Source organism: Pyrgilauda ruficollis, unplaced genomic scaffold (genome assembly GCF_017590135.1).
Source record: "Pyrgilauda ruficollis isolate IOZ18807 unplaced genomic scaffold, ASM1759013v1 scaffold40, whole genome shotgun sequence".
Taxonomy (NCBI): domain Eukaryota; kingdom Metazoa; phylum Chordata; class Aves; order Passeriformes; family Passeridae; genus Pyrgilauda; species Pyrgilauda ruficollis.
The window spans coordinates 7,222,835-7,243,648 of NW_024525490.1; the positions used below are offsets into that span (position 1 = coordinate 7,222,835).

At 34.9% G+C, this 20,814-nt stretch overlaps 1 protein-coding gene across 1 annotated transcript in view; it reads right to left on the reverse strand.

The window, feature by feature from the left end:
• The window catches only part of EYS (eyes shut homolog), a 610,207-nt gene that overhangs the window by 482,940 nt on the left and 106,453 nt on the right, over positions 1-20,814 (reverse strand). Inside the window, exons 6-9 of the mRNA XM_041477332.1 lie at positions 12,729-12,851; positions 11,499-11,612; positions 10,195-10,308; positions 9,623-9,736 (exon numbers count right to left, since the gene is read on the reverse strand). Of these exons, the coding sequence (XP_041333266.1) occupies positions 9,623-9,736; positions 10,195-10,308; positions 11,499-11,612; positions 12,729-12,851 (465 nt within the window). The remainder of the gene's footprint in view (positions 1-9,622; positions 9,737-10,194; positions 10,309-11,498; positions 11,613-12,728; positions 12,852-20,814) is intronic.

The window sequence follows — 20,814 nt, forward strand, 5'->3', positions numbered from 1 at the left end:
GGACAAGAAACTTTCAAGAACCAGCAAGAAGGTAGCAGCACCAGCACTGTGGTTTTGTGATCACAACATTGCAATGGCATTGTTTCAGTCTTTTTTTAACTTACCTTTTAACAACAAAGCTAAAAGACTCTTCTAATACTGAAATGAGTCACTACTCTTTTCCAAGATAAATTAGACAAATTTAATTCTTTACAACAAAAATAAAAAATACATTTAGTTATGGGAGATAACCCACTGTTCAAAGGCAAAGTTTTATATAGACATGGCTGCCCAACCCCCCCAGTCCCTGCCCCCAATCTATATGAAACTTACTGTTTTTCCCAAGATTATCCTTTTGAAATGAGTGGATACAACAATTTTAATTCAAAAGTTATTTGATCACTTCAGAGAAATATGTGGGTTTGTTTTTATCACCTTTACACAGCTCAGTAGCTCTTGATCCCAGGTTTCCATAGACTTGCCATAAAATCCCAGGAACACTAATGAGCAAGAAGTTAGATACCTTAAATCTGAGTTCCTTGCACCTGTAAATATTAAATGTCTTAATGCTAAAGATAAAATTGTCTCTACTAAAAGTTCAAATCTTTGAGAAGCTTAAATGAATCTCTAAGCTTGCCATTATTTTAAAAACTGCCTGCTTGTCTTGATCTGCTATGGGACATAAGACAATATTTCAACAACTGAGATCATTAAAGACTAGTAAAAGTAAATAAAAAAAAAAAAAACAGAAATACACTGAAAATAGATAGGAAACAGTAAAAATAAGTGGAGCATGCATATCTTTATATTACTTGAAATTAAGCTGAGTATTATAATATTTTAAAAACTTAATAGGTGTTAATAGGTGTTTTCTTATATTTCAAGTTTATAGGAAATCCATTCCTTTCTTTGGAATCCAAATTCTACTTTTAATTAAAGGAATTGCTTTGAGATTCTGTGTATAAAGAATGTAAAGACATTTTCTATAAAATCCATACTGATTGAAAATCATACACTATTTTATTTTTAATGGATGAATATTTGAAAAATAATACTTAGCACTTTTCAAGTAAAAATACATTTCCTTAATTATATATGATAATGCAGAGCATGCAACAGGGTTAAAATAGAGTATGAGAAAGACCTGCATCACAAATTTTAGAATTAAGATCACACAGAGATGTATGTATTATTGCTCCATACCTGTATAAATTTCTGTAAAAATAGAAGAAAACAGAAATTGAATATATTATTTAGGTGCAGTTTTTTCTTCAAAATATACAAGCTTATAACGAATAAACAATGAAGATATGTCTGTATCCACATTTGTGAATTTCACATTTCACATAAAAACATGGCTCACTCTTTCTCAGAGACCAAAAGAAGTATTCCACTATGGAAAACAATTAATAAAAATTTATTTCAGACTGAAATATATGGGAATGCTTTTCTTTTCATTCTTTATTTTATCTGCAACAGCATTCACCTGAAATTAATACTAGGTGTGGGAAACACAGAAAACTTGTATTAAACTTATGTTTTCCTTATGGCTTAGGACTTGTGGATGTCAACCATGAATTACAGTAATGGCTGCCTTTAGTTCTGGTGGTCAAACTCTTCTTTGTTCCAAGATCACACTTTCATTTTCTTAAAATCTGAGCAATTAGACAGTTATTATTTATAGCATTTGATACCAAGATTACAATTTTATTACTTTTAGTTTTTGAATTGGCAGGTGACCCTATGCCATGAATAGCCTCACTATGTAGAAAAATAAAGCTAAAAACATTTGCATCAGTAGTCAAAAAACCCATCTGAAATTTGGTAAACTTTTGTTTGGGCAGCAGCAATGCCTTCACAATTTGCAGAGCAGCCCTGGAAAAGGTAACCATGTTTTAAATCCTTAAAAATGGTGGTTTACACATACTTTCTGGAAAAATAAGGGCCAAATTTCCATTTGCAATGAAGAGAACTTGTATCATCTCCGTAACTTAAATCTGTTTCCTGAATAGAGGAACTTGAACACCATTCTCACAGAATGACTGATGAAATTCAAACCCCTTGATCAGCTGTAGGTGACTGGATTTACACATGAAGTATTCCCAGATTACTCATGGCTGTAAAGGATTAGAGAATGTTTCTTGTGGATCAAGATGTGTCCCAAGGTGCAAGCTAAAAGCAGAGTTGAAACTTCAGCACTTACCTCACTGAATCTGTATGGACAGAGTTAAACAAACACAGTTTTTAGAGATGCCTTTATGTTCTCAGCGCTGTTTTGAAAGGCCACAGCTCTGCTACAGACCTTGGCATATCTGCCAGACCCTTGTGGATATCTAACATACCCAAAAGCACCTAAACAGATACTAGAAATTGCTAGGAAAAAGGCTTTTTCTCTGAATTGTTTCATTTTGGAGACAGAAGCAGATGAGAGTATTCATTTAGATGGCAGCTTTTAGGAACAATACATAACTGAATAGAAATATCAGAAAAAAATTCCAAAATCCTCCAGTGACTTCATAAATGAGCCAAAAGCAAGTCCCAGCCCATACTGATTTCCATTCAGGCATTATCCTTTATTGTTCAAAGGCAATGGTAATATAACCCAAATACGGACACTCTGCTTCTCTTCCCTCTAAAAGCTCCTATGTGATACAGATTGCCCTTCACATATTTATGCATCAGTTTCATTTTTTCCCCTTAATAAAATTTTATTTGGCTGTTCAGTGTCAAGAGTGGCCAAACAAGATTAAACCTGATGTTGAACAGAGTATAGCGGTTTATGGTCTAATACACATTTGTGCTAGAAAGAGCCAGAGGTCTTGAAAACCTGCCTGTTTGCGTGGAGCTTGGCACAGGAAAGGCTGAATTTTGGCCTATGAGCACTGGAAAAGTAATTGCTCTATTATCTCTACTCCAGCTTTTTGCCTTCATGAGCACTTACATTTCTTACTTATTATCTGTTTTGTAATTAGCTGTTCTCATAATAGAGTGTCCTGTGAAATCTCCATTATTACTCTTGTTTTTTGATAGACTTAAGCTTTTTTTTCCTGCTGAGTTGCCTTTCTTACTAGTTTACTTTCTTTTGCAACATGTTTGATGGTCAATTACCATTTTTGCTTTGATCTTAATTGGAACACATTTGGAGATGTGTCATTAAGACTGCAAGAAATAAGTAGACATTTCCTCAGAACTGAATTTCAATTTTCCTCTACAATTGCGTATATTTGATTTAAAAGGTCATACCTATTAGCAAATCTAGACAAAATACATACAGTGCATTTTTTGAAATGAGTGATGTAAATAATTTGGATCAAACAATAAAAATCTTTGCTCCATTTATTAAAAACAAGTTACTAAACAACTGGTGTTTTTTCTCCTTTCTTTTAAAGAAAAAAATCATGCCAACTCTCTTAGGACTATCACATATCCAATATACAGTCTCTAATTGAAACTAGAATTTTAATGCTTTCTTCCTTCCTTTCTGAGCTTTTTTTTGGGAAGAGCAGATTACTGGCTCAGTCCATGTGTCACAGAAATGTTGTTTGTTAGTTTCACCCCTGCCTTAAATACAAGTGTAGAAAATGGGGAAAATTTGCACTCCTGGTGTGGGACTGCAAGATCTGTTCTTAGTTATCAATAATATCAAAGAAGAAAAAAACAGCCTTTTATTTATCTCCTGTAAAAATGAGCTGGTCTAGAAACTGTAGTGAGATCCTTCACCTTTTGCATGATAAGAATGCTGAAAAGCAGCTTGCCTAACACAAGGACAAAGTCGCTCTGCTACATTTTCAGCAAGGACTGCTGTCTAATAGTTGTGAGTAACTTCGTTGATGTGGCTTAAAAATGTTGGCATTTCAAAGCTCTGAACAATAAGGTTCCATAAATTGCTATGAATTTGGCAATTAAAAGAATATTTGAATATATCTCAATGTTCTTACAAAACACTAAAACCACCAATAAAACCAGCATGTATATAAATATAGGCAAAGCTGTAACCTTACTAATTGCAGTGGTTTTGAACATGTTTGAATTTTTAATAGGAAAATTCAGTGTTTTCTGATAGAGCCATGGGAGCTTTCATTCTACTTTCTGTGAAGTTCTTAGGACCCCTAAATGAGATACAGCCTCATCATATTTCTCACTCCTGCTCTCTGCCCAAGGATTTAACATCAATTCTCTAATAACTGTGATTCTGTTATGGAAAGGCTTCAATTTTAGAATCAATATCATAGTAGAAAAGTTAGTATAATAACTTCCCAGTATAGAATTCCTTCTCAGCCAGGACACTCTAATGGAATCAAACTCTTAATAATTTTAAGAATATTAAAATATTTTATTTTTCTAGCATCCAAAAAATAAGAATATTAAAATATTTTATTTTTCTAGCATCCAAATCAAGTTTATCTTCCTTCCTTCTCCCAGTTCCAGTTGCTTGTCAGCAGCAAATGCAACAGCTTCTCTCTCCTCTGTTGCTAAGAGCTTCAAAATGTCCACTGATACAAAATGTCTGATATACATAACTATCACTGTTGTGCCTCACTTATGACACAAAACAGGTGGAAGTGCAGATATTTCTAAAATGTGTATTTTCAGATATATTGCAACCAAGCAGAAGCAACTGAACAAGATATATTAAGGATAAGACTTATATGTAAAGAACATCGCACTACATTGTACGGAAGTGGCAGCACGGCCACTTTTAAGCATTTCAGCTGTTAAGCATGAGGTGTGATAATGACTTGTACTAAACAGCTTAGTGGCAGAACATTGTGAAAGCCAACAGAAATGAAGAACTGGACTTTTATTAGTGGATTGTCATGTTTGATTAATTAGAACATGTTCACAAACACATACAGTACTGGAATAGATAGCTATTATAAATGTCAAAAGCATATTATACAGACCTAGATGATATATTTTTTTCTCTGATTAACCTTAGTCACAGCACAGGCTCAGAGGGGATCAGTAAGGATTCTAGGATCCTAGAATTCTAGGATTTCTGTGGTTTTATACAGGAATCTCCTTCTCTTGCCAGATTAATAAGATAATATGGTATAGATTTTCTTCTGTTAATCAAATCTTGAGCTTCTCCAAATCAAGGTCAAAAGAATTATGATGTAAAAGTACAGGGAATTTGAAGTTCATTATTTTGTACCATATCAGGACTACAGGTAAAACTCAGTAACTTTGGAAAACAGAAAATCAATTTTTAACTCCGTGAGGACAAGGAACTTGGCTGAAATAGGATTAAAATACTTCGGCTATCATATTTAGTAATTAGAACATTATTAGATGTTGACAAGGTTGTTATTTCATATCTGAAAGTCTTATAGGTTCATTCCTTTTTCTCTTGAATTACGTATAGGTGGACTGCTAGTACCCTCAAGCTGTTAGTGTGAACATTTGGGAAGTCAAAGGTAGTAATTTCACTGTCAAAAATTCCATTGAAATACTAGAATTTATAGAAAGACCATGATCTGCACTGCATGGGAGGAAATCTACTCTCAGGGGAACACTGATAGAGAGGAATGCATTAGTTTTGTTAGGGTTACAACACCAGCATCAGAAGATAGAATTCTCCAGTGCTCTCTATTCACATTATGAAAATTGGACTTTCTAAAAAAGAGTTGGTGCCCACAAGAGAAGTAAAACTTCATTCACATATCAGACTTGTAAAGTCTCACAACCTGGACTAGAGACATTTGAAGAAAAAAGTAGCTATATATCACTGCCCAAGCATCATTTTGTTAAAAGCCTTTGAAAACTTCCATTATTTTATGCAAGCCAATGGAATGAGTTGAAACTTTTTTTCTAAGTAGACAAATCTGTACTTTGAAAAAAAACAAACAAAGAAACGCACTGCTCCTCCCAAAAATACAAGAAACTATGAGTACATAGTAATACCTTAATTAAATTTCTGATGAATTTTCATATTAATGTACAACTATTATAAAAGTTTTAAAATATAAAAGTACCAATTCAGGATATTATAAAGTTTGCCACACATAAAAATGAGTAGCAGCTATCCTGCTCTCAGAAGGCTTGAAATGTGAAGAAAGCAAAACTTGGTTTTCCTTTTTAAAAATCATGAGGAAATGAAGGGGAAAAAAAAATAAGAAAATCAAAACTTTCTGTCTTCCTTAGTCTCCAAGGAAATAAAACCAAAAGGAAGATAAATGTATGTAAGGCAGTTTCTATATATAGAATCAATTTCTAGCTTAATCTGACAGACTTATCTTTTTTATGAATGCACCTGAATGCCCAAATCATGCTCTGAATTCCTTATTTCCACATTCTATATAATGGGCGTCCGCTGTACATCTCCTGATCAACAGGTACATGTTCCTGATATATGTTTCTAATAATAGTGCATGCCCTTCAAGTCAGATTTTGTGATAGAACAATCAAATAATTGCAATATACTATGGAAATACATCTTCAGATTGCTTTCCAGGTAAATTACAGGATTCGTAATACAGCATTTATTGTTTTCCACTGTGAATATCAGAAGCAAGAAAGTCTGTGAAAATACTCAAAAGCAAAACAGGTGTTCCTATATAATTTTTGCCATTAACATCGTGCATGTACTTTCTTAACTAAGTAATTCCGTAATCTGTAATTAGTGCACACAAAGCTGTTCATTAAAATGCCCAGAATATATCCACACGATTTGAAAACAGTTTAACTAGCCATTATGTTGGCTTACTGTGAATCTGTTAAAGGCTACATTTACAGCAGTTTAACACTAAATAAACAGATGGTGTGAGACAGAGGTAGTGTTTTCATATAAACCTAACCTACTTTTATTTATACCCGTATAAATCTAGACAAAATCACTATAAGAATTTGACATTGGAAGGTGTTGAATAGAGCTGTAAAGAAGTAAGCAGACTCAGACAACCTGTACCAAAAATATTATCATAGAATGGAGTGATAAAATAATTTATGTTTGACCAAAATGACCTCCAAGATCATTGAGTCCAACCTCTGACCAATCACCTCCTTGTCAATTAAACCACAACACCAAGTGCCATTTCCAGTCTTTTCTTGAACACTTCCTGGGATGGCAATGCTGGCACTTCCTTGAACTGCCTATCCAATGCTTAATCATCCTTTCAGTGAAGAAATTCTCCTGGTATTAAACCTGAACCTTCCCTGGTTCATCCCTTGTCCTGTTGGTGCCTGCTTGGGAGATGAGGCCAATCCCCACCTTGGTAAAATCTCCTTTCAGAAACTTGTAGAGAGTGATATGATCACCCCTGAGCCTCCTCCTCTACAAGCAACCCCAGCTCCCTTGGGCACTCCTGGTATGACTTACACTCCAGAACCTTCATCTGCTCTGTTGCCCTCATCTCTCCAGCCATTGAAGATGTCTTTCTTCTAGTGAGGTGATCAGAACTGGACACAGGATTTGCGGTGTGGCCTCACCAGTGCCAAGTACAGAGGGACAATCCCTGTCCTGGTCCTGCTGGCCACACTATTGCTGGTACAGACCAGGATTTCATTTGCCTTCTTAGCCACTTGGGTACACACTGGCTCATGTTCAAACTCTGTCCACCCCAGGTTCTTTTCTGCTGGGCAGCTTTCCAGCCACTCTGCCCACAGCCTGTACAGATGGATAGGGTTTCTGTGTAGGACCCTTCACTTTGCCTTATTGAACCTCATAACACTGACTTTGGCACACTGAACCAGCCTGTCCTGATCCCTCTGCAGAGCCTTCCTAACTTCCAACAGATCAACAATCCTACCCAATTTGGTGTCATCTGCAAAGTGATTGAGGGTGTTCTTGGGCCCTTCACAAAGATCATTGACAAAGATACTAAACAGGACTGGACCCAATACTGAGTCCTGGGGAACCCCACTAGTGACTGGCCATCACACAGATGTGACTCCATTCACCACCACTCTCTGAGCCTGGCCATCCAGCCAGTTCTCAACCCAGTGAAGAGTGCACCTCTCTTAGGCATGGATTGCCAGCTTCTCCAGGAGTATGCTCTTGGAGACAGTATCAAAGGCTTTGATGAAGTACAGGTAGAAAACATCCACAGCCCTCCTGTCACTCACCAGGTGGGCCACCTGGTTAACAAGGAAGATCAGGTTGGTTAAGCTGGACCTGTCTATCCTAAACCCACATGTCTGGATCTGATCCCCTTGTTGTTCTGTATGTGTCGTGTGATCACACTTAAGATAATCTGTTCCATGACTTTGCCAGGTACCAAGGCCAAGCTGACAAGCCTGTAGTTCCTTGAACCCTCCTTCCAACCCGTCATGAGAAGGAGCATCAAGCTGGTCAACCTCCAGCCATTTTTGACCTTCCCAGTTAGCCAGAACTGATGACAAATGATGGAGAGTGGATTGGTGAGCTCTTCTGGCAGTTCCTCAGTACCCTCAGGTGGATCCCATCTGGCCTTATAGACTTGTGAGTGTCTCAGTGGCACAGCAGGCCATTAACTACTCCCTCCTATAATGTTCTCAGAGAATCTCAGTTACATCTTATGAGTCTTGCCAGCAGGGCTTACCTTTTCCATAAAGCATATGAGACACTGCTAGTCTCTTGAAGGATGACTACAGAAAGGTTGGCTTTCTGAATTTTTAATTACTTACTTAAATATCTAAATGAATACCAAAACCTGCTGGGAATTCTGGTTCCTTTTGCAAGATGTACTCAAGAGACTAGTATTTCTAGACATGTATTGAAAATTATTTTACATCTTCCTGCACAGAGGCAATTCTGATACTGCAGTAGTCATTTACTTGTTATTGTACTGGATTTTATTCAGTGGAACATAAATTAAAATGAACAAAAATGACAAACTAAATTTTGACCATTAATTAAAATAATAAGAACAAATATGAGTGGTTTTTCATGAGCTTATGAATAATGGATTTTATTCAACCATCTTCCCTAAAGGGGAAAAGTCCTGCTGTCTCAACATACCAGGAAAATTGCCTTTTAATGATTGTTCTGGAATCCTAAGCAAGTATCATTATATTGAACTGCTGGAGGAAAAATATGTTTATATTTAATTTACAAATCAATAGGTGCTTTTAATTGGGACTATCACTTGAACTATATTTGCTCAAGAACACCACACAATTTGTTTCTTTAAATTATTTTAGTAAGTGTTTAAAATTTGACCCCAAAATTTATGCAAAAAATGTCACAATAACCTTTGCAATTTAAGTCTATTTCTTTTAAAATCATCAAGAGAAATAATCACACAGTTTCTGGATTCCAAGATAGCTATAAATTGTTTTCTCAAAATGATAAAATAATGTAGAGAATGCCAATAGAATTAGAGAGAAAACTGTATAGAAAATCAATCAATCTTTGTGATGGCAGCTTAATGGGTATGTACCTACTATTACATATGTAAGCAATTCTATTCTGTTAACAAACTGATTTTAAAGTATCAATTTTGTTTAATAAAGAAACACATCTAGCACCTAGCAGATGTACAATGTTCCCTTCACCTTAGTTGCAGCCACAGGCATATATATGGCCAGTCACTTTGAAAGCTTTGTTTGGGGAAGTGAAAGACTATTAATGCTGTAGGAACACTGAAATGCATTTAAAAAAGTGATAGAAATGCCTTCTAAAGTTAATTATGTTTGCTTTCCCCTCTCCCTTGGTGTTCATTACCTTTAAAAGGATCCACACATTGGCAGAAATAATTGCCAGGTTGGTCAATGCAGGTGGCTCCATTCTTGCAGGGAAATGAAGCACACTCATCTATATCTGTTTCACATCTTGCACCTTTGAAAAGATGAAAGTTTTGAACACTTTCTAAAAAATCAGATGCCAATTTCTAATTCATTTGCACCACAAAAATCTCAAGCAACTTGTGAAGATAAGCTAACATACATCAGCTAAACAAACAGCCACACTACTAATTTCAACATCCATTTTGCTCTTATAACCACAAATGCATACCAGCTTCTTTCAGAGCTGCTAATTGGTAACTAGTCTTCCTTATGTGTGCAAGCTTTGAAGGCCTTTTTGAATGCAGACTAATTTATCTTGTGCTATGTAGTTGACAGATGCAGTCAGTGTTCCAGTTAGTTGGAATGAAAATTAAACATTAGACCAGGGCAGATAAAGAGAAATGACAATAAACCACAAGCAAATTAGTCAATAATGTCTTAATGGATGCTTTGTGGATGACCTGGTTGTGAAAAAAAAAAAAAAAAAATGTTTTCTATGAAAAAACTCACCAGTAAAACCAGGTAGACAGATACATTTATAGCCACCAATAAGGTCTGCACATGATGCGTTATGAAGACATGGAGAAGACTGACATTCATTTATATTTGCTTCACAAGTTGTACCTGTGAATATAGAATCAAGGAAAGGGGAAAAAAGTTATTCCATGGCACCTTTAGGTAAAGACTGACATTTATTTTAACTGAATATAACTCACATATCAGAATCTATCTGATACCCTTTTTATATTCAGATCTGGGTGTTTATGACAGATGTTCATCTTCTGAATACTTAATTTGTTCACTAATTTTTCAAAAATATTAAAAGTACAGTAATCAAACAGTTTACTAAGGCTTAAAGCAGAAAATTTTCTTATTATATAAACACAGAAGAACAGAAACCAAATTACAGTATGTATAATAGACAGCATTGCAGTGGTGTGAGAGGAAAGACTTCTTATGTCCATGATAAGGCAAAAAATGCACTCCCAAAAAACTACGAAAAAGAAATCTGTTATAGACAAGAAGAAAATTTATTCCAATGTAGACTATAAAAAACCCACATAATTATCAAAGTTATAAAAATTATTAAAAATTATAAAAATACTTAATTGCTAATATTTTTCAGTGAACCAAATTCTTTATCATTTGAAGAATCATTGAAAAATTGCATCAATTACATGATTTGGGAAGTTAAAAGCATTTAAAGAAATAAAAATGCAAGCAATAAATCTTCTGAATAGATGAGTGGTAAAAATGTACTATTTTGCACTGGGACTTTTGAATTATGGATTGATTTGCATTTAAATAATTAAATATCCATGATGTTTAAAAACTTATGCTTTAAAAAGAAAATGGGTACACTTTAAATGCCTGATCTAACCTGAAAGCATAGCTGCAGCTATTAATGCACCCACTTATCAAAGCTATTAAATTTTTCATATCAATTGTACAAATATGACAAAACCAAAACCTTTACCACACAGTTGGATTTTTTCTCAATTCGAGGACATTAAAGCTTCAGAATATTTTAAAATTTGCAGAAAAAAAAGTATCTCCTATTTGCAGAATTCACTGAACTCCACAGTTCCATTTTCAACAGCCAAGACACCAGTTAGCAGAAAATACCTAGTTCCATGCTATCATGAAAACAACATGGGTAATTTAGTCAAGATATACTTCTTCTAACTGACATGTTTATGACTTCAGATGACACCCATATGTGAATACATGCATTTCATCTGATATGTTAAAAAAAAAGATGTAAAACTCTGAATAGATTTACAAAGTTATCATTCTGTGGAATTTTTTTTTACCTTCAAATCCATCCTGACAGATGCAACTGAAGGCATTCAGGTGATCAACACAAGTAGCTCCATTGTGGCAAGGGTCACTAAGACACTCATCCACTTCAATCTCACAGTTATGACCTGGAAACAAGTGGAGGATTCATTTCATTCGAACACACCATTGGTGAATCACCAGTGAAATAACTGAGCTTACGCAGAGGGAGCTTTTAACAATGAGCCATAAATTGTCTTTGGGGAATTCATTTCTTGTTGATTAAAAATAAAAAACAGAATATAGGTTCAACAAAGATTTTATAGAGTCCTTACAGACGTACTCAAAAACTTGCATATTTTCGTAATTTAAGGAAGGGCAAGAAAGCCTTGAGTTTTTGTAAAACATCACAAATGTAAATATGGTTTCCAAGAAAAAAAAATATGCAATCTTTCTCTATTATATTATTTTTTTCATTAATTTATTAATTTATGGGTTTGTTTTAAAGATCAGAACAAGTTAAGAGGTATGCAATCTTCTCACAATGTCAATTCTTCTGGCTGTCTGTGTCCTCCTTGACTAGTGAGGGATATTTTAGTGTCATCTTATTCCTGCTTTTGGAGCCCTCTCAACATCCCTGGAGTTAAACAGGATGGATCTGGGTAGCACAGCTGATCTGCCACTCAGGGAATTCCTACTGCCCTTGATTATTTCACCATACAGTTGATCAAAAATACCTGCATATGTATCTAGAAAGATCTTATTTTTCTTTTACACTGTCATCTGAAAATACCACATCAGTATGTCAGTATGCTGACAAACTAATTTTAATCTAATCAGTGTAATGACAATTGTCTGCAGGGTAGATGCAAACATGAACAGTTAAACCTGCCCAGGATCTTGGACGTATGTTTGGCAATGGAGACCCTTGTTACTGCAGCCTTATTTTTACAGAAAGCACAAAGGAGACAAATTAAGGCCAACTTGCATGTGGCTGGGAGTTCAAATCACATCAGTGTAAGACAGACACCATGTCTAAAATAGTATAAAGAGTAATTGGAGTGGAACTAGTCCCTTGTAGTCAGTATTTTTTACAGCTGAATACTTTTACGCAGCCAAGTACTTTTGTGTGCCAGGAAACAAAAGTTGTTTCTGCCTGAATCAGAGGCACGCTGCTAAATTATCTATTGCTACTTTTGGACAAACTTCTGTTCTCTGGTATAGGACTGAGTGAAAAATGTTTAACAGCATTTCTATGAACTCACCTATAAAGCCAGGTGCACAGAAACAAAGATAGCCACCCACAATATCTTTACAGATGCTGGAGGATCCACAGGGTTGTGATAGGCAGGCAGCAACATTAGCTTCACATAAGTCACCAGTAAAACCTGTTGAAAAATAGAGTAACAGAAGACTTAGGAAATTTATTACATTTAATCTGAGAAAACAGACAAATGATAGACCAATTAAATGTGTACTTTTCTTATGTTTTAAAATCTTTTTTTAATATCGTGTAAAATATTCCAATTTCCTTGAAAATTTCAGTTTCATACACAAAACAACTCTAAATGGAACAAAGTCATAATGATAAAGTCAATGATAAAGGTGTACTTCAAATTATAATAAAAACCCTTCAAAATACAATGAGCATCAAGGAAATAATAATTTTCATTGATGACAGAACTTTTATTTTTGAACATACACAATAAATAGTTGCAAGAAAATATTCTTTGTTTCACTGATTTTTTTGTTTTTTCAAACCACATAAATATATTTAACTAAGTCATATAGAGCAGTTGAAAAATCAATCCATGTGTGTGGAGCTGGTATCCAAATGCTGAATATACAAAGTTTCAAATTTTAGACATTTTGGTTTGGTCATAAAAAATTAGTGATCTAAAGCATAAAAAGTACAGTTTTCTGGTCTCCTATTAGCTGAGCACTTAAAATTTTCTAAATATTTCTAGCACAACAAAGATCAAAACAGACTAGACCAATTTATTACAATTTAACAAGTGCAGCATGAAAAGCCACTAAAGACTTAAACCAGAGATTTGGTTCAGTGAGTTAAATATAATGAATTCCAGTGTCTTACAAACTTAGATACTAAGTCTGCCTGAAGATCTGAACTTCACATTTAATTTAAAAATATATTTATGAAGCAATGGCATGCTTCATCAGCATAGGTATTGCCATGACATATTCCAATGTACCATTGAGATTCCTCATATCTGACATTTTTTAGACAAAGAGGAAGAGTCTTTGGTCAAAGGTATTCAAATAAATCTGCAGTCCTACATTATGCCATGATAACTTTCAAAATCAAACATAACCTAGTTTTAATAGTGTTTATTAAGCGCAGTTGACTAGAATAAATAATTACAAAATTTCAGAAGTTCAGTACTGCATGGACATAGTCTTTAGAGGAAATGGAAACGGTGTTCTTAAGGCATGACTGAAGACCTCCTGATCTGGAAGATTTTTTAACTTTTGAACATCTTGTTACATGAGAGAATACAGCAGCTTCTGGCCATCAGGGTAAATTGCTGGAACATGCTGCACTTTGCAAATTCTGGCTTGTTGAACAACCCTTTGAGGCATAAATACAAGGCAATGCATATTAAAACTGCCCTACACATACAGTCATTTTCGTTTCTAAATCAGTAGATGCATAAAAGTGACTTTAAGTTATGTTTCAATTCCATCCTAAACACCAGCTGTGCAACACTCTTGCACAGCTGAAATTTTCCTCCTTGTTGATTGCCATTAAAAATTTAAGTCTCTCATTTTTGCCTTTGTAAATAGCTCTTAACATCTGCATAATGAAGTACTATATAAACCTAATATAAAAAATTATGAGAAAGAAATAAAATGAAAACGATCAATGATGGTAACAGCTATGCTCAGATATATCTATAGTTTTTGCATGTGTGACTTTCATCAAAAAAGAGATAATTAATATAGAAAAGCGAACAGTTTTTTTTCCTTGATGAAATAAAAATTATTATTCATAACTTTATAGATTTGAAATAAAGGTCTTAACCTATGAATCCTTTTATTTCTATGTTTTGAATTAATTATTGAAGTACTACAGCATGGATTATTGGGCTTTGAGAAACCTGATCTACTTTTAAAAAGTCACTATACTAAATTGAAGAACAAATGGTAGTGGTTTCAGGGCTCAATTTTAATATTATGCATCTGGTTATGTATAAGGTTTCTCATCAAAACAGATTCACTTGCAGTACTTAACATTAACTTAACATTTCCTACAAAAAGAAGAGAGCACATTTTGATTTCTTTTTCTGTTACAAATATCCAAAAGATACTTTATAAGTTTAGATAAAGATAATTTAGCAAGAGAGTATTTAATTTTTTTTTAAATGCCACATTTACATTCTTGAGACATTTCTTTTTGACAAACCCAAATGCCTCACGACAAAAGTGATTTTTACTAGTCAGGCTGTGACACTTAAACTCTCCAGGGAGATCACTGAATTGTGATCCATTCTGACATAGTCCAGCCACACAGTGATTTATGGCAATTTCACTACATGGCTCCTTATATTCTGGATGGCAGGTACATCTGAAACTATCAAGTGAATCCTCACATTAAGGGTTATTGTCAGAGCCAGCAGGATTTGATGTGCATTCATTCACTCTTATTGAACAAATAGTACTTCTGGGGAGAAAGTTTTATAGTTGCTGTTGAAATCACATCTAAGAAAAGCTTAAACAGAAATTAAGGAGAGAAAGAGAGTAAGAAGAAAAGAAAAGAAAAGAAAAGAAAAGAAAAGAAAAGAAAAGAAAAGAAAAGAAAAGAAAAGAAAAGGAAAAGAAAGAGAAAGAAAGAAAGAAAGAAAGAAAGAAAGAAAGAAAGAAAGAAAGAAAGAAAGAAAGAAAGAAAGAAAGAAAGAAAAAGAAAGAAAGAAAGAAAAAGAAAGGAAGAGAAAGAAAGAGAAAGAGAAAGAGAAATGCTAGAATTTAATAAATTCATGTAAAACCTGGACAATATTTTCATTGTCATTAGGATTCTTACATAACGGGTTGCCGATTTCTCCTTATTTGGACTGAATGCGATAAAAATTATATATAAAACCATTTAATTCATTTTATTTTTGGGATAGAGTGGTTGGAATTGTTTTTGTCATTCAACACCTATCATAGTGAAATACTGCTTGTGCTTAGGTCCTCTGGAATTTCAAATATAAAAATTGTACTTATTGAAAAAATTATACAAAATGTAAAAATTGTAAGAAACATGCAATTAATAATAGCTGTGTTGAACAAAATAAAGGGTAATAAAGAGGAAAAATCATCACCTTGGCATGTGAATTGGGTTTGCTTGGCCAGGTTTTGGTAGCAGGGTGGGGGTTTACAGGGTTGTCTTCTCTGAGAATTTGCCAGAAGCTTCTCCCATGTCTGACAGAGCCAATGCCAGCTGCCTCCAGGACAGACTCGCTGCTGGCCAAGGCCAAAGCCATCAGCAGATGGCAGTAATCCTCCTGTGATCATATTTAAGGAGGAAAAAACTGATTGCACAGAGGTAATTGTGGCCAGGGAAAAACGGGGTAGGAACGAGACTGCAGACTCCAAGGTCAGTGCAGAAGGAGGGGCAGGAGGTGCTCCAGGTGCCAGAGCTGAGATTCCCCTGCAGCCCCTGGTGCAGCCCATGGTGAGGCAGCTGTGCCCCTGCAGCCCATGGAGGGCCGTGGTGGATCATGTTACCTAGGGACTGTCATATTTTTGTTGGCTTCAGATGCTTATAAATATTTCAACTTCACATTTTCTCCAGTATTTTTTTCAATAATTCAAGTTAGACCTGACAGTTCTATACTTCACTTCTGCTCTTTTCTACCTTTCCGTAACTTGGCCTAACCACAAGCTACAGCTCTGAAATTGCTCTGAATCATTTCTAAATATCACAGTTGAAGCTGTAGCCAAACAAGGAGATTTTACAGTATGCTTTTTCATTTGAACACCCTAGATTCTTCTGTGACAGATAAAATCATGAAGAAGATTATTCCGGAGTTATAGAAAAACACCTGAAAAACAGCACAGTATTGGTCAGCGCTTCATGAGGGGAAAGTCCTGCTTATCAAACATATTTCCTTTTAGGACATGGTAACCCACCGTTGATCAAGGGAAGACAATTGATGTAATATTTTTGGATTTCTGCAAAGCTTTTGATACTGTTTCTCACAGAATCCTTCTGGACAAAATGTCCAGCACACAGCTGGATAAACACATCTTGTGGTGGGTGAGCAACTGGCTCAGGGGTTGGGTGCAAAGGGTTATAGTGAATGAATGGGGTGACACCAGACTGGTGACCTGTCACCGGTGGGGTTCCTCAGGGCTCCATCCTCGTTCCTGTGCTCTTCAACATCTTCATAAATTACTTGGACACAGCACTTAAAGGCATACTAAGTTTGCCAGTAATACTAAACGGGGAGAAACTGTTGACTCCCTCAAAGGCAGAGAGTCCCTGCAGAGACACAGAAAAATTAGAGTACTGGGCAATCACCAACCACATGAAATTCAGCCAGGGAAAGTGGTGGATTCTGCATCTGGGTCAGAGCAATCCTGGATGAATGTACAGACTGGGGAACGAGATACTGGAAAGCAGCACTGTGGAAAGGGTCTTGGCTGACAGAATGTTGAACATGAGCCAGCAGCACCCTGGCAGTCAGGGCCAAGCCTGTGCTGGGGGGCATCAGGCACAGCATCACCAGCTGGGTAAGGGAGGGGATTGTCCCACTCTGCTCTGAACTGGAGCAGCCTCACCTCAACTTCAATGTGCAGTTTTGGGTGACACAATATAAGAAAGATATTAAAGAGAGTCCAAAGGAGGGCAACAAAAATGGTGAAGGATCTTGAAGGGAAGCCATATGAGGAGTGGCTGAGATCACTTGATCTGTTCAGACTATTGCTTTTCAAAGGTTCTTCATCTATTCTTGAATATAGCACCAATCAGCAGAACAGAACTTCTCATCAAAATTCTTTCAAAAGGAGTAAATCTGACCTTTCTGTAATTTTTTCTCTCTTCATTCTCCCCCATCTAGAATTTCTTTCTCCCAATGAGGGCTAGTGAGTGCACCATGTCTTTTAGCTACCTGACTTCAGTGACCATTTCTACTGCTTTTGGACAAGCTGGACCTTAAGCCACACACTTAAATGAGAAGATGTAGCAGAACCATTGCTCTGCAGTGTTTTCCTTTTAAAAAGAAAGCCCTTTAGCCTGTGCAAAGGGACACAATGGCTAGATACATCTTCCAGTACTGTAAGAATATTTTTGTCAGTTCCACTAAAAGATAGATTAGAACTAGAGAAAAAGGATTAAGGAAAAACAGAGACATACTCTACACATCTTACAGTAATACACCAGAAGACTTACAGCTATTACAACAGAAGTTTGATTACTGTACCACAGCAGGCAGTCTCAGAATCTCTGTTATTTACACTAAGAAAACACAGAATAAGTTTTTATTCTGACTGTGCTTGCTGGTTTGAAATGTGTCAGGCTATCTTATAATTTTGTGGTATGATGCATTAAAACAGCACCTAATGAGGCTTTCCACCTGCAGAATAAAATAACTGCAAGAGTAGAAAAAAAATGAAAACTTTATGAAATTATATCCATTTTCATTTTCCCATGAGGACTGAGAAGTTGTCAATGTTTGCTGCTTCTTTTGCGATGATGTCAACATCTGATGAGAAGGTGATATGTATTGTATAACATAATTTGATTGTTATTAGGAATGGGTAATTTATTACCCTTTCCTATATAACATCTTCCTGTAATCAATATGCAAATCCTGTGGTATTTACAATTCCCTTATGGAAAATGAAAAATGAGAGTAAGAAATTGCTTAATTGAAATAGTTTATGCTGTTAGAACTGCGGTTTTGAATTAGAATTTAGGTTTGTTTTTTTTTTCTGATTGCTGCTAGCAGATCAGAAGGAAAAAAACCCAACAAACAAAAATAATGACAAAAATATAAACAAAAATAGTAATTATTAATATGAATTACCTAACTTCTGAATTACACAGATTTTCAGCTCAACATCTCTGAAAAAAAGATCAGTGAAATACAAAGCTCCCAATAAAATCAGCACAAGCAGTGGGCAATGTTGCTATTCTTCCTCAGTTAGATCTCAGAGGCATTCCATGCTTTCAGATTTTGTGTGTCGAGAATAAGGAGATAAGAGGATGAGCTGACCCTGCATTATGTAATACGACAGTGGATTAAATAAAGAGCTCTTCAGTTCAATATTCTTATTTTAGAGATGAATTAATTTGTTACAGAAAGTAAGTTCAATGACTTTATTAAAAAGAGAATGGTTTCAAGTGCCACATAAAGTCAAGTATGCATTTCCTTAGGACTGTAAACGATTTTTAAGTAGAATTTAGGAAGACAAATATGATAATATAAAACAAACATACATTGGTTTGCTGTTCATTCCATTCATGGAATTAAGATTGGCAGGCAGTAGCAAGCAAAATTTTGGGGTTGAACTACTTAGAATTTGCTGATAAGCAATCTGTTTGACAGACGCAAAGTATATAGACATTCCCTGTCATCGATCATATATTTTCTAGTCTGCCTTTCATAAAATTTAAAAATAATATGAAATCCAAATATGATCCTTCATTTCTCATCTGATTAGAACACCATATGGTACTACAAAAGTGGGGGGAAAAAAAAGGGATTGATTTTGGTAACAGGTAAGTAAAGGTAAAAAAATGGTGATTAAACCACATAAAGCAATAGCAGTGGACTTTGCTGAAGGTCTGGTAAGGCAATTCTCTTACTTGTTGAGAATTTTATACAATATTTTTACTCTGTATTGATGCAAGTAGAGAACAAGATTATGAGAACTGAACAAATACTAATTATTTTTCAGTACATTGTAGGACCAGAAGATTGCTTGGAAAGTGAGTTGTCAGAGAAGGAAATTATTTTAGAGAAGGGTAGAAAAGCATAAAGACAGAACAAAACCATAGATAAAGAATTAAATGAGTGGAAATTTCAGAGAAAAAGAATAAATCATATCCAAAATAAAGACTGTAATATTTCTTTAGAAATGGCAGTAGAATAAAGAGTGTTTCAGTTTTGGCTATAAAAATACACTTCTGGATGATTACTTTTTTTAAAATCAGAGATGGCCAAACAACATAGCAGATAATAATTTGAAAACTTTAGATCCTTTATTAGAAATTTGAATGTATTTAGACATGTAGACAGCCTATTAATTATCTATTTTTCAGAAATAGAAGTTTTGGAATAAAAAACTTTTAAACATATAAATCAAACATTAAAAATTTATGTTTAGTAGGCGTAGCCTACTAATATCAGGAAAAGAAAAGAATTTGATTATTGCATTAAGTTATCCATGAAATGTATGATTTTAAGCCTATTGACATAACTTCAAGCAGATTTCTGGAATGCGATGTCTGAAAACAAATATGATTTGCATTTCTAATGTCAGAAATGGAAAAAGGTAGAAAGGAGCCAGAGATTACATCATTGTAAATCTTATTAATTTCTTATTAAAAGTGAAGTGAATGGGCTCATTCTGTATCCAAGAGGCACTTAACCATGGGAATATATTCCAATAATGTAACAGAAAAAAAGAAAAATATAGAGATACCAAACATAAGAAGCACAAAATTAAAAATTAGTCACAACTGGCAAATTAAATCCTTTATAAAAGAAAGTAACTTTGGTGAATTTTGAAATAGAGTTATGATGGTTTTAACAGGTCTTTAAAATAGCTGGTTAGTGTCATAATCTTTCCTTTCCATCCTGTTACTGCCATTACAGTACTTTTAGAAATAAATAGACTCAAGCTAAAGGCTGTCATAGAGATATTTCCTGACCTGGGGGATTTGTAATGGGTTATTACAGTGCTCCTCAAGACATCACTCTTTTGTGTCTGCTTTTGGTAGCAGTAACTCAATGTCTTATTAGACACTTTTGAAATAAATAGTGTTGTTTTTATTAGAAAAATGTCAAATTTTTAAGTCATCTACTAGGGTTGGCGGATTGAATTGACATTACAAATGAGCTATTAATCAATTTTCTTCCCTGTATTTTTAGCCTCATAAATGACAGCACATTTTTGGAAAAAATGAGAGGAAGTTGACAATTTTTACTTGTTCTATTGCAGGAAAATTTCTTTTACCACTGGCATGAAGCACTATACTGAAAAATAGGAAAACAGGTAGAAAATTGGAATTATAGAAAAAAAAACTTTCTTTATGAAGCTATTACACCTAATAAGGTATCTTTTTACAATATCAAGAAATTTTCCATGTGGTCCCTTCACCATATTTTCTTTCTCCTTCTT